A 13,423-nucleotide genomic window follows, 5' to 3' on the forward strand; every position below is an offset into this window, starting at 1 on the left:
CTGACTACATGAAAGCCTTTGACTGTGGATCACAACAACTTGTGGAAAATTCCTAAAGACATGGGAATACCAGACCACTTATCTGCCTCCTGTGAAACCTGTATGTTAGTTAAGAAGCAACAGTTAGAACCTTATGTGGAACAACAGACTGGTTCAAAATTGGGAAAGGAGTAAGACAAGGCTGTATATTGTCACTCTACTTATTTAACTTACATGCAGAGTTCAGTTCAGTCGCTCAGTCGCGACCAACTCTTTGCGACCCCATGAACCGCAGCCTGGTGTGCTGCGATTCATGGGATCGCAGAGTCGGACACGACTGAGCAACTGAACTGAACTGAACTGAACTGCAGCACGCCAGGCCTCTCTGTCCATCACCAACTCCCGGAGTCCACCCAAACCCACGTCCATCGAGTCGATGATGCCATCCAGCCATCTCATCCTCTGTCGTCCCCTTCTCCTCCTGCCCTCAATCCTTCCCAGCATCAGGGTCTTTTCCAATGAGTCAGCACTTCACATCAGGTGGCCAAAGTATTGGAGTTTCACCCCCAGCATCAGTCCTTCCAATGAACACCCAGGACTGATCTCCTTTAGAATGGACTGGTTGGATCTCCTTGCAGTCCAAGGGACTCGCACGAGTCTTCTCCAACACCACAGTTCAAAAGCATCAATTCTTTGATGCTCAGCTTTCTTTATAGTCCAACTCTCACATCCATACATGACACTGGAAAAACCATAGCCTTGACTAGACGGACCTTTGTTGGCAAAGGAATGTCTCTGCTTTTCAATATGCTGTCTAGGCTGGTCATAACTTTCCTTCCAAAGAGTAAGCATCTTTTAATTTCATGGCTGCAATCACCATCAGCAGTGATTTTGGAGCCCCAAAAAATAAAGTCAGCCATTGTTTCCACTTTTTTCCCATCTATTTGCCATGAAGTGATGGGACCGGATGCCATGATCTTAGTTTTCTAAATGTTGAGCTTTAGGCCAAATTTTTCACTCTCCTCTTTCTCTTTCATCAAGAGGCTCCTTAGTTCTTCTTCACTTTCTGCCATAAGGGTGGTGTCATCTGCATATCTGAGGTTATTGATATTTCTCCCGGCAATCTTGATTCCAGGTTGTGTTTCTTCCAACCCAGCGTTTCTCATGATGTACTCTGCATATAAGTGAAAAAAGCAGGGTGACAATATACAGCCTTGACGTACTCCTTTTCCTATTCGGAACCAGTCTGTTGTTCCATATCCAGTTCTAACTGTTGCTTCCTGACCTGCATACAGATTTCTCAAGAGGCAGGTCAGAATTTTCCAGTTTATTGTGATCCACACAGTCAAAGGCTTTGGCATAGTCAATAAAGCAGAAATAGATGTTTTTCTGGAACTCTCTTGCTTTTTTGATGATCCGATGGATGTTGGCAATTTGATCTCTGATTCCTCTGCCTTTTCTAAAACCAGCTTGAATATCTGGAAGTTCACAGTTCACATATTGCTGAAGCTTGGCTTGGGGAATTTTGAGCATCACTTTACTAGCATGTGAGATGACTGCAATTGTGCAGCAGTTTGTGCATTCTTTGGCATTTCCTTTCTTAGGGATTGGAATGAAAACTGACCTTTTCCAGTCCTGTGGCCACTGCTGAGTTTTCCTGATTTGCTGGCATATTGAGTGCAGCACTTTCACAGCATCATCTTTCAGGATTTGAAATAGCTCAAGTGGAATTCCATCACCTCCACTAGCTTTCTTTGTAGTGATGCTCCTGTTTGACCACTTCTAATTTGCCCTGATTCATGGACCTAACATTCCAGGTTCCTACGCAATATTGCTCTTTACAGCATTGAATCTTGCTTCTATCACCAGTCCCATTCACAACTGGGTGTTGTTTTTGCTTTGGCTCCATCCCTTCATTCTTTCTGGAGTTATTTCTCCACTGATCTCCAGTAGCATATTGGGCACCTACTGACCAGCGGAGTTCATCTTTCAGTGTCCTGTCTTTTTGCTTTTTCATACTGTTCATGGGGTTCTCGAGGCAAGAATACTGAAGTGGTTTGCCATTCCCTTCTCCAGTGGACCACATTCTGTCAGATCTCTGCACCATGACCCATTCGTCTTGGGTGGCCCCATACGGCATGGCTTAGTTTCATTGAGTTAGACAAGGCTGTGGTCCATTTGATCAGATTGGCTAGTTGTCCATGACTGTAGTTTCAGCCTGTCTGCCCCCTGATCCCCTCTCTCAGTGCCTACCGTCTTACCTGGGTTTCTCTTACTCTGGACGCGGGGTCTCTCTTCACGGCTGCTCCAGCAAAGCGGCGCAGCTGCCGCCCCTGACCTCGGGCACGGGGTAGCCCCTCTCGGCCCCGCCCCAACCTCGGGCACGGGGTAGCTCCTCTAGGTGGCTGCCCCTGATCTCGGGCGCGGGGTAGCCATCGCTGCTGCCAGAGTACATCATGTGAAATGCTGTGCTGGATAAATCACAAGCTGGAATCAAGATTGACCAGAGAAACAGCAACAACCTCAGATATGCAGTTGATACCACTCTAATGACAGAAAGTGAAGAGAAACTAAAGAGCCTCTTGATGAAAGTGAAAGAGGAGAGTGAAAAAGCTGGCTTAAAACTCAATATTCAAAAAACTAAGATCACGGCATCCGGTCCCATCACTTCATGGCAAAAAAAAGGTGAAAAAGTGGAAGCAGTGACAGATTTTATTTTCCTGGGCTCCAAAAGCATTGCGGCTGGTGATGCAGCCATGAAATTAAAAGATGCTTGCTCTTTTGAAGAAAAGCTATGACAAACCTAGACAGCATATTTAAAAGCAGAGACATCACTTTTCTGACAAAAGCCCATATAGTCAAAGCTATGGTTTTTCCAGTAGTCATGTATGGATGTGAGAGTTGGACCATAAAGAAGGCTGAGTGCTGATGAATTGATGCTTTTGAACTGTGGTGCTGTAGAAGACTGCTGAGAGTCCCTTGGACAGAAAGGAGATCAAACTAGTCAATGACTGAAGCTGAAACTCCAATACTTTGGCCATCTGATGTGAAGAGCCAACTCATTGGGAAAGACCTTGATGCTGGGAAAAGTGAAGTTGCTCAGTCATGTCTAACTCTTTGTGACCCAATGCTGGGAAAGACTGAAGGCAAAAGGAGAAGAGAGCGGCAGAGGATGAGATGGTTAGATAGCATCAGCATCACTGACTCAATGGACATGAATTTGAGCAAACTCCAGGAGATGGTGAAGGACAGGGAAGCCTGGTGTGCTGTAGTCCACCGGGTTGCAGAGTTGGACGTGACTTAGTAGCGACTGATGAACAACAAAAAGGTAAAGGATACAAACTAATGAAAATTTGGGGCATTGTATACACACACACACACACACACACAGTTGTTGTTTAGTCGGTAAGTTATGTCCGACTCTTTTGCGACCCCATGGACTGCAGTCTACCAGGCTCTCTGTCCACGGGATTCTTCAGGCAAATATACTGGAGTGGGTTGCCATTTCTCTCTCCAGGGGATTTTCCCACCCCAGGGATTGCACCTGCTTCTCCAGCATTGGCAGGTGGATTCTTAGGGAAGCCTATAATATATATCTATATATATATATGTATATATATATACACACACACACATATGTATATATAAAACATCCAAAGTAAGCTTCAGATTTTAAAATTTTAGAATTCATACCACTGGGACTGGTCGAATGAGGCACCTAAAAATTGTATACTGCAGATTCAAGCATGGATTCCGTGAAGGAACAACACCTAAACCCAAGCAAGCGGCTGTTGCAGCATCCAGTTCATCTTAAGGATTTCAACGATAAGTCGCGCAATAAATGTTCTGGCTTTAAAAAAATAAATAAATAAAATAAAATAAGGATGAAAGTGTGTATCTCAGGTAAACTATTTTCAAAGGAATATCATTTCTGTTTAAAGAAGTTATTTTAACATACCAGAGACCCTAAATAAGTAAACATAAATAAATGCATAAATGAAAAAACCTGGTTAGATCTAATGGAGGTTTGATACTTAACACCAATAAAGGATGACTGGAAATGTGGAGCTATCAGTTAACAGTGAAGGTCTATTATGAGCCATCCTAGCAATTGATACCAATTTTATTCTATGAACTCCTCCTCAGAGTAGTGATGGCTAATGGTAATTTAAAATTAGCTCAGGAACCACTCTTCTAGTTGCTAGATGGAATGCTGTTCAATTCATGAATTGCCAAAAAAGCCAATTAGATCTTCAAAATAAATACATAAATAAAATTAGCTCAAAATTGTACATAAATATACATCATAGGTTAAATTAAAAAAATTTTAAATGTCTTTTAATTATCCCAACATCGAATAAAATTGTCATTAAATATCAGAACTGAAAAATAAGTAATACAAGTGCTACTTAGTACTGTACCTGATTGTTTTTCTACCCTTCAGTTGTATGTTCAGAAGCATCAGACAAAATTTCTGAAATTAAAAATGACAATGTGTAAAAGTCTTTATGGGCTTCGCAGCTGGAGCTAGTGGTAAAGAACCCACCTACCACTGCAGGAGACATAAGAGACACAGGTTTGATTGCTAGGTTGGGAGGAACCCTTGGAGGAGGGCATGGCAACCCACTCCAGTATTCTTGCCTGGAGAATCTCACAGACAGAGGAGCCTGGTAGGCTACAGTCCACAGGGTTGCACGAGTCGGACATGACTGAAGCGACTTAGCATGCAGCATGCACAAGTCTCTATAAACAATTGTCATTGCTTGTGTCATTCTCATCAATTCAGAAAAATGTAGATTAGTGACGAATAGTAAGGAATTTGGTCTTACCCCAAAAAAGTTCTGGTCTACATCCTCAGGAGGTCCCAGTAGAAGTGTCTTTGTTATTCATGTTGGGCTCCTCAAATTACACGAGCTAATTTATGCTAGCATGAGACCCTGGTGTCTGAGGTCTGCTAGTTCTCCAGGGAGAATCAGGGCTGGACAGTGAGTTCAACTATGTGATCAAAGAATCAACCAAGCATGTCAAATAATAAAACTTTGGTAAAAATATGAAAACCAAAGCATGGGTGAATTTTCCCAGTTGGCAGTACTCTGTATGGATTATCATAGATTTTTGTTTGGAGTATATATACAACATTGTCCAAGGCTTCATAGAGTGGACCATTGGAAAGGATGACTGGAACTTAGACCCCTCCTTATCTCTGTCCAATGTGTCTCTTCCTTTATCTGGTTCTAATTTGTATCCTTTCTCTGGAATAACTATGACTGTGAGTATACTAGCTTTCAGTGAGTTCTGTCTTTCCAGTGAATTATTGAACCTAGGTGAATTTGGGAAACCTCTGAATTTATAGTCACCAAGATGCTCTACAATAGCAGAATTTCAAATCTTTGGGATTTGAGGACAGTTTACTTCCTCTGATATTTTCTCTTCTAGAATATGTAGGTAATCAATCCTGCTTTGAAAAAAAATTCTCTTTTTAAGAACAGTAAGAAAGACATTCGGAGAAGGCAATGGCACCCCACTCCAGTACTCTTGCCTGGAAAATCCCATGGACGGAGGAGCCTGGTAGGCTACAGTCCATGGGGTCGCTGAGAGTCGGACACGACTGAGCGACTTCACTTTCACTTTTCCCTTTCATGCACTGGAGGAGGACATGGCAACCCACTCCAGTATTCTTGCCTGGAGAATCCTAGGGACGGCGGAGCCTGGTGGGCTGCCGTCTATGGGATCGCACAGAGTCGGACATGACTGAAGCGACTTAGCAGCAGCAGCAGCAGCAAGAAAGACATTATGATTACTAATATTGGTCACTATCTGAATCTGCTGAATAGTGGTGGTATCTATAAGATTTAGATTATGAAGCTTATTTGCATAGCACAGGATTCAAGAATTTTGATATACTTTCAACAGAAGTATTCCAATACAAAAAAAAAATATAAAGATTTTCAGTTGGTGCTTCTCATGTAGCTAGGACTCCACACTTCCACTGCAGGGGGCATAGGTTTGATCCCTGGTTGGGGAACTAAGATCCTGCAAGCCATGCAACACAGCCAAAAAAATAAATTATGAAGAAAATATATACCAATTACTGTAATGTCTTAACTTTGACGCTACCAAAAGAGATAATTTGTTTAAAGCAAAAAGTTTTAGACTGTTACAATCATACAGGTAGAGAAATTCTAACTAAATAAGATCCAGTCTTTCACACTAGAGCATAGTAAAAATAAAAAGGAAGATCACATATATGATAAAAGTAACCAGAGAGGTAGCAAAGGGCTCAGGGAGTCATTTTTGATATATGGAAAGACTAATTCATGGTTAAGTCAGACACAGGTGAAGAGGAAAACAAGGAAACATAGGAAGAAATTTACGTAGTTATGAAAATAATCTATTTTCAGAAATCTAGAAAATAGAAAGTAACTGGATACCAAAAAATGACAAAGAGAAATTTATCAATTAAAAAGCCATTTAAACAAAGACCAATTTATACATTCCTTTGAATTATGTCCATAAAAAATTTAAATATACAAATCACAACCCCAAACCCAAAAGAATCTTTCTAAACAAATGAAATACATATAACGACAAATTCGGAATCCAAATCATTTAAAAATATTCTAAAAATCACAGTAAATTATATCTTATAATAAGAAATAAAAAAATCAAAATGAGAGTTATATACAACTGTTAAAGTTTCAAAAGTTCAATGATGGAGCAATGGTACCATAATTTCTTTAAATAAGTTCTATTTACTAATATTTGTACAATATACTTATTTCAATATTCTGTTAGATAATGAATTTAAATAGCAAATGTTGAAACAATGAAAACATTGAATTATAGTTATTCTTAAAACATCCTAATTTTGCCTATGTGTCCAAAATTGTGAATTACAGTAATATCCTCAAGAAAAGCCAGGTATTTGGTAAAGCAAGGCACACAGGACCAGATTTTGATAAAGGTGCTTTTTCTTTGGTCCTATAAGTACTTTACATATGCTACATATCTGGGAGATTCTTAAGATGACTTTCAATATAGCATAAATAACTTCTACAAACTTTTTATCATGTAGAGCGTATGTTCACGTCATTAAATATTATAATAACAAATGTGTAAATAAAATGAGTGATGCTAAACCCTGTTTTTAAATACAAAACTCAGATGAGTGACTATACAGTGACATGTTAAAATTTAATAATCTGATATGTAGGAAAAGGTTATCAATTCTTAGGAATAGCCTTATTACACTAGGTCTACTAAGCACAAAGTCAATTAGTTTCCACTCAGATTCTGTCTCCTTGGAATCCAGTTTAAATATCAAACCACCTTTCCTTCTATGAAACTGTGACATTCAATATAAATTGATGTAAACATTCAAGTTTTGCATGTCTAAACTACATTTTCCACTGTAAAAGTAGTCTATGACTTCTCTAAAAATCACTTATTAAAGAATTGGTAATATTATTGTATTGATTACATCTATATGTTGCATTTCAAGCTTTTCTTCCAAAATACCATAGTTTTAAAGTTTTGTAGAACTATCAACTGGCACTCTTCTCCCATGGGTTAGCATGTTTTTTTTAAAATGAACAAAGTTGTTGAGAGATAAATGTAAACTTTAAAAAGTATAAGAATTTAAATAATCAAGGAATCATCATTATAGAAGGTTGACATAATAAGGCTTCTGGAGGTCATCAAAACACACACCACACACTGAAGAAAATGGCATTATGTGTACATATGACGTGCTCTAGGACAGGGGTCCACTGTTTCAAATATGGTTATTTCTTCATGAATCAAAAACTATAGACTATACAATCAATTCTCTATTCTAACCTACTAGAAAAGCAAAATACAAATTATGCTTGTCTAATAAAAGTTTGCTTTGAGAATATACTTTAGACTATTTTGCCCATTCTCCAAACTCTTGACTACATTTTATAAACTTTGGAGAGATTCTTGAAAATTGTGTTATTTTTGGACACCTGAAAGTATATTACTACTATAACTAACATGTCTGATGTCCAATATTTTGCTTGTATCATTTTTTGAAAATTGGGAGAGACTAAACTTGAATTCACAATTAATGATGAATGCATACCAGATTAATACATAAGTACTCAACACTTCAGTGTAACCTGAACATAAATCTTTATATTTAGTCTTGAATTCTCTGCATTACAGGATTTAGATTTCTCTTAGCATTAAGTAGTAAATGTAAGTCTGAATGTTGTTATAGTCTAAAAACACCATTCTCAAATTGTAGTAAAGTTATTTAATAAATACTCTAAAAAGTAGTCACTGAAAAATTTAAGTCAGAGTTCCAGAAAGTTTGCCTGGTGCCAATTTGGAATTACCAGAAAATTAATGTAAAAATACTTTGTAATTTTAAGCATTTTTAAAAACTCTGTATGGAATATATTAGGCCTGTGTATTGTTGAGACTAGGTTTGCCTCAGCAAAGTAACACAGCCAGTCCTACTTAGCTGAGACTAGCCAACAGATTGTAACATAGTATTTTCAGCCAAATTTTAACAAAATCCATTAGAATTATATAAAAATATTTATTTTTACAGTTTTTATACAATTAGAACAGGAGACTTTTAAAAATACATAATGCATGAAGAAAAAAAGTACAATACTTCTATACACAATAGGTAATTTTGTCTCTAGTCAATAATAAATTAAACCCCTATTTCAATTTTAGAAAGTAATTGTGCCCACCAATTCATTTGATCATTTCTGCTATATTTTCTCTCCCTGAACCATAACTATTGTAATTTGCAATCTCAACTCCAGTGCTAATCAAATGGAAAAGAAATGGAAAATAAACCACTACTGTAAAGCAAAGTTGTGGCTCTTTCTTGGCAGCTTTTGTAGGGTCACAGAAAGGGAGTTCAGAATTTGGCTGCCTCTCTCAGATATTTGATCAGAATATTCCTAGGAATGGTGGGTTTATGAGAGGCCTAGAAAGTTCTTCTGAACACTTTGAATTTATAGTTATAGCGTCATTTAAAATATATCATGGCAATCTGGAATGTCTAAGTCATTCTGGTCTCAATTTATTAATGTCTATACTATTATATATTTGGTTGTTTTGTCATCAGTTATAGATCAACGAATAAAATCGTCATCTAAAAACGCTCTAGTTGTGTCGAGTAGATACTTTGAGAGTTTAAAATTCTCCAAATGGAGACATTAGACAATTATTATTTTAAATTATTAAATGAGTATTTAACCCCTTTAAATTACATTTTAAAACTTTAATGGAAATCAACACAGAGAGAAATTTATTTTAAAGTGATATTAAGGATTTATCCAATTTACAGAAAAGAAATACAATTAAGAGATAAAGGACAAAACTCCATTAGTGTAAAAGTCACTGGCTATTATCTAGCACAGGAACAGATGGATTGCATTCAGCAGTTTCAAAGCACTAAAAAGATCTTAAAGTTTAGATGGAGAAACAGATGTGTATATTTCTTTATATTAAATTTAAATATGAATTTTATTCTCTGACAAATCAGACCCAGAAAGTTACTTTATCAACTTTTATGCACTGGAACATTTGCAACATATAGCAATCCTTTGTTTAGTAATCTGTATAAATATAAAAATCTGAGATATGTGAAAATGTTTTTCAAATCATACTATTTCTTCACAGCTTTATAGATAATTATAATGTTCAAACTTTGAATATCTATGTTATTTGATATATCTGTACAGAAAGAATAAGATAAAAAACATTTAATAAAATTAAATATATATAATTTGCAAAATTGATGTCTGACACTTGCTGTGTGCTGTTTCAAAGAGTGCATAGGATATTTCTGCAGCAATCAAAAACATAATATCTTTTTAAAAACTCAGATTTTAAGTTTCCTCTAATTATTATTCTAATCCCTGGAAATACTTTCAAGTTTTGATTTTCAGATGCAATAGGCATTTTGTTACATACATGTATATTTTATCCTTAAACTTTTATATTTTCAAACCATTTGAACATTATGATCAGATTCACCATGATGATCTTCTCTTAGAATCTGTAGAAGTCCTCTGTGCAGCATTAATGTTGAGATTCCCAGTGCACCATTGTGAAAAACCAGATAAATTACCACTATGCTTTAGTGGGATTTCCTGCAGGTTTGGGATCATAACCATATAGGAAAGTAGCTGTTATTACAAGGATGGCTCCAAGGAAAAAGACACTAAATAGATGAAGAAAAAATGAAAAAGAGAAAATCAGATTAAAAACAACACAAATTATATTTCTTTACTATAAAATACAAATATAATTTGGGAAAAAATGTTCCAGTAACATGGCTAACAAACACTAAGTGCTTACTAAGTTCCGGATATTCAGCTAGGTGTTTTACATGCATTGTTTCATTTAGTTCTCAAAACAACCTTATGAAGAAGGACTAGCATTGCTCTCATTTGTTTATATATGAAGAACCAGGTTTAGAGAATTTAAATAATTGTCTTAAAGTCCCACAGCTTGAAGCAGAAAATGGGATTCAAACTTGGGTATGTCTGACTCTAGAGCCAAACCTGCACTTCCATCCACTGCGCTATACTGTAGTCTCCCAAAACAGTATGTATAAAATATTGTGTTTCATCTTTTTTTAAAACCATTTTTAAAAACTGCAGTTAATTTAATTATAAATTTTGTTAGTTTTGGGTATACTGCAAAGTTATTCAGTTAGACATGTATGTGTATATAAAGTATTTCATTTTAGTATGCCTTTTGCATATAATACATTGAAGACTACCAGATTTCAATTTTTTAACAAAATTTGAAAATATACAGGGAAACTGTACTCTTTTCAAACCAAAGTAAAGTTCAGTTTAAAATCAAAGGCAGTAACACATAAAACTCAGGACTAATTTTTATAGTAGTAGTGTTAGTTGCTCATTCATGTCTGATCATTTGCAACCCCACAGACTGAAGCCCGCCAGGCTCCTCTGTCCATGGTATTCTCCAGGCAAGAATACTGGAGTGGACTGCCATTCCCTTCTCCAGAGGATCTTCCCAAATCAGGGATTGAACCCGGGTCTCCTGCATTGCAAGCAGATTCTTTACCGTCTGAGCTACAGCAAAGATCAGTTTTTATAGGATGCTTTAAAAAAGGAAATTAGATTGGAGCTGAAGACCTTAAGTGCTTGCTTTTTGCCTGTTGACCAGATAACTAGAACTATCTGCATTATCTATGCAGCATGGGGTTTTTATTATTTTTACCTAAAGACGTCTCTTTTTGGTAATGACAAACGTGTTTTTTAAAATAAAAAAAGCCTGTTTTTTCTCAATAAAAAAAAAAAAAGGAAATTAGATTAAGTTCAAGAAGACTTGGTTTCTTCTTTATCTATCCATATATATATAATATACCTTACTATAAACTAGAAATGAATAGAAACTAGTACTGGAATTTAAACTGAATATAAACTAGAATATCAATCTTAACTTTTAACGTGCATATGCCTTGAAGTGCTGTTACAGGCATATGAATTAGTCTTGTTTTTAAAGTTTTTATTAACAGTTATGATTTTAAAGGCCCTTCATAATATAGTCCTTCCAGTCTTATCTCCCACACTCCACCCAACCCCAGCTATAATTCTGCCACTCCATTTAGGGAACATAAGATGCCTTTCAGGACACTGTCTTTGTAGATGTTATTCCTCTGCCTGCAATGTCTCTCCCAAGAAAACTGCTTATTGATAACAACTCAGGTCTAAAGTCTCTAAGACTAACTCTCCTAAGCAAAGTTACTTTATGGTAACATTTTATCACACTATAGTAAATAATATGATATTTACATTCTGCTCCTCTGTTCAACCATGTGTTCCTCATTCATCATCATATTCCTAAGAACCTAGCATATATAGGGAGCTTAGTCACTACCTATTATGATACGTCTAGCATTGACTTGCTGGAGATGGGTAACTTTTCAAAAGCCTTGAATACAGGTATACGTATACAATTGAGAGAACATAAAACTTCCTATAATGTATCCTGAAGAAAATTACTACCACAGGAATATTTGGTTAACTACTTAGACTCCGACTGAACACTTTCTTGGTCAATCATAACAAGCTTTTCCTAGCTTTCCAGAAACCTGGACTTGTATAAAATCACATGCTCAGTTGGAAAGTTGTCTGATCCAAGTTTCTAGGAATCCATTCTATGATATCTCTAACAGGATCTACTAGAATATCTATTACTATCAGGAAACCCCTGCTTTCCCAATCCAGCTATTTTTAGATGGTTCTGAGAGGAAAAAATTTTAAGGAAGAAGCTACTAGAATTTAATACTTAAAGGATTTGCACCCCTCTTTCTAATGGGTTGTGTATATACTTCCATTGCTGCATTGATCATAGTTATAATTTATTCTCATGTCTGTTTCTCTGATCACTGTGACCTCCTTGAAGATAGAAAATCATATCTTAATCATGCATTCCTATTTCTCTAGGATCTTCTAGTACATTGGCAGACACATAGTGGAAACAATAAATTTTTGATAAAAGAATAAGCACGTCTAAATACAAGGATGGTAACACCAACAAGCAAAATAATGAGCACCTAAAAACAGGAAAGGGAATACTGGTGATATGATATCAGTAGAGATGTCCAGCAGCCAGTTGGAAACAGGAATCTAGAGTTAAGGTGAAGTTGGGATTCATCTTCATAGAGAGGACAAGTAAGACATGACAGCAGATAAGATGGACAAGAAAGTGAGTGAGAACTGACAGGTTACCAAAGGAACAATCAGAAAGGTAGGTACAGGGGTCAAGGGTACTACTGAGAAACCAAAAAAGTGTTTCAGTAGGTGAAATGGGGATAACAAAGGAAAATATACTATTACATTCAGAATACAGATCTTTGCATTTATTGGATAATGGACGTTTTCCACAAAAGTAAAAATACATAAAGATGGAGGGCTTAGCTATCTATTTTAGGAAAAATAACCTGTCACCTCCATCTAACATGGTGTCCTATGCATATCCTCGAAACATTCATTCATTCAATAATAACAGTATCATTGTCTTTTCTCCTTTTATCTTCATCCCAACATACCCCACATGCTCCTTCAGAAAGATGGATTTACACATTCAAGTATGTACCTTACTAAAAAAACTCCTACTCTTTTGTTCCTCTGCTTGTTTACTTGTTCATTTACTTATTTTATTCCCTGCATGATTCAAAGATTTAAAGTTATCACCTTGGCCTTACATGAGGTTTTGTTTTTTTTTAAGGTATGCCTTTTTAAGTTACCCTTAAAATCTACAAGTACTAAACATTCTCAAATAATATTAAAGCATGTAATTTCCCCCATTTAATAGGTAGGAAATTTAATGTTATATTTAGTCACTAAGTCGTGTCTGACTCTTTTGAGACCCTGTGGACTGTAGCCGGCCAGGGTCCTCTATCTAAGGGATTTCCCAG

At 36.5% G+C, this 13,423-nt stretch overlaps 1 protein-coding gene across 5 annotated transcripts in view; it reads right to left on the reverse strand.

Annotated features, from left to right (window-relative positions):
• Positions 1 to 6,410: 6,410 nt before the first annotated feature.
• SLC35A3 (solute carrier family 35 member A3) overlaps positions 6,411 to 13,423 on the reverse strand; it is a 42,468-nt gene continuing 35,455 nt past the window's right edge. For all 5 annotated transcript variants that reach the window (XM_081493244.1, XM_081493241.1, XM_081493245.1 and 2 more), the window contains exon 8: positions 6,411 to 10,189. In XM_081493244.1, coding sequence (XP_081349370.1) covers positions 10,099 to 10,189 — 91 coding nt within the window. In that variant the 3' untranslated portion in view covers positions 6,411 to 10,098. The remainder of the gene's footprint in view (positions 10,190 to 13,423) is intronic.

This window comes from Giraffa tippelskirchi, chromosome 5 (genome assembly GCF_054371585.1).
Source record: "Giraffa tippelskirchi isolate mGirTip1 chromosome 5, T2T-mGirTip1v1.2.pri, whole genome shotgun sequence".
NCBI classification, from domain to species: Eukaryota; Metazoa; Chordata; class Mammalia; order Artiodactyla; family Giraffidae; genus Giraffa; species Giraffa tippelskirchi.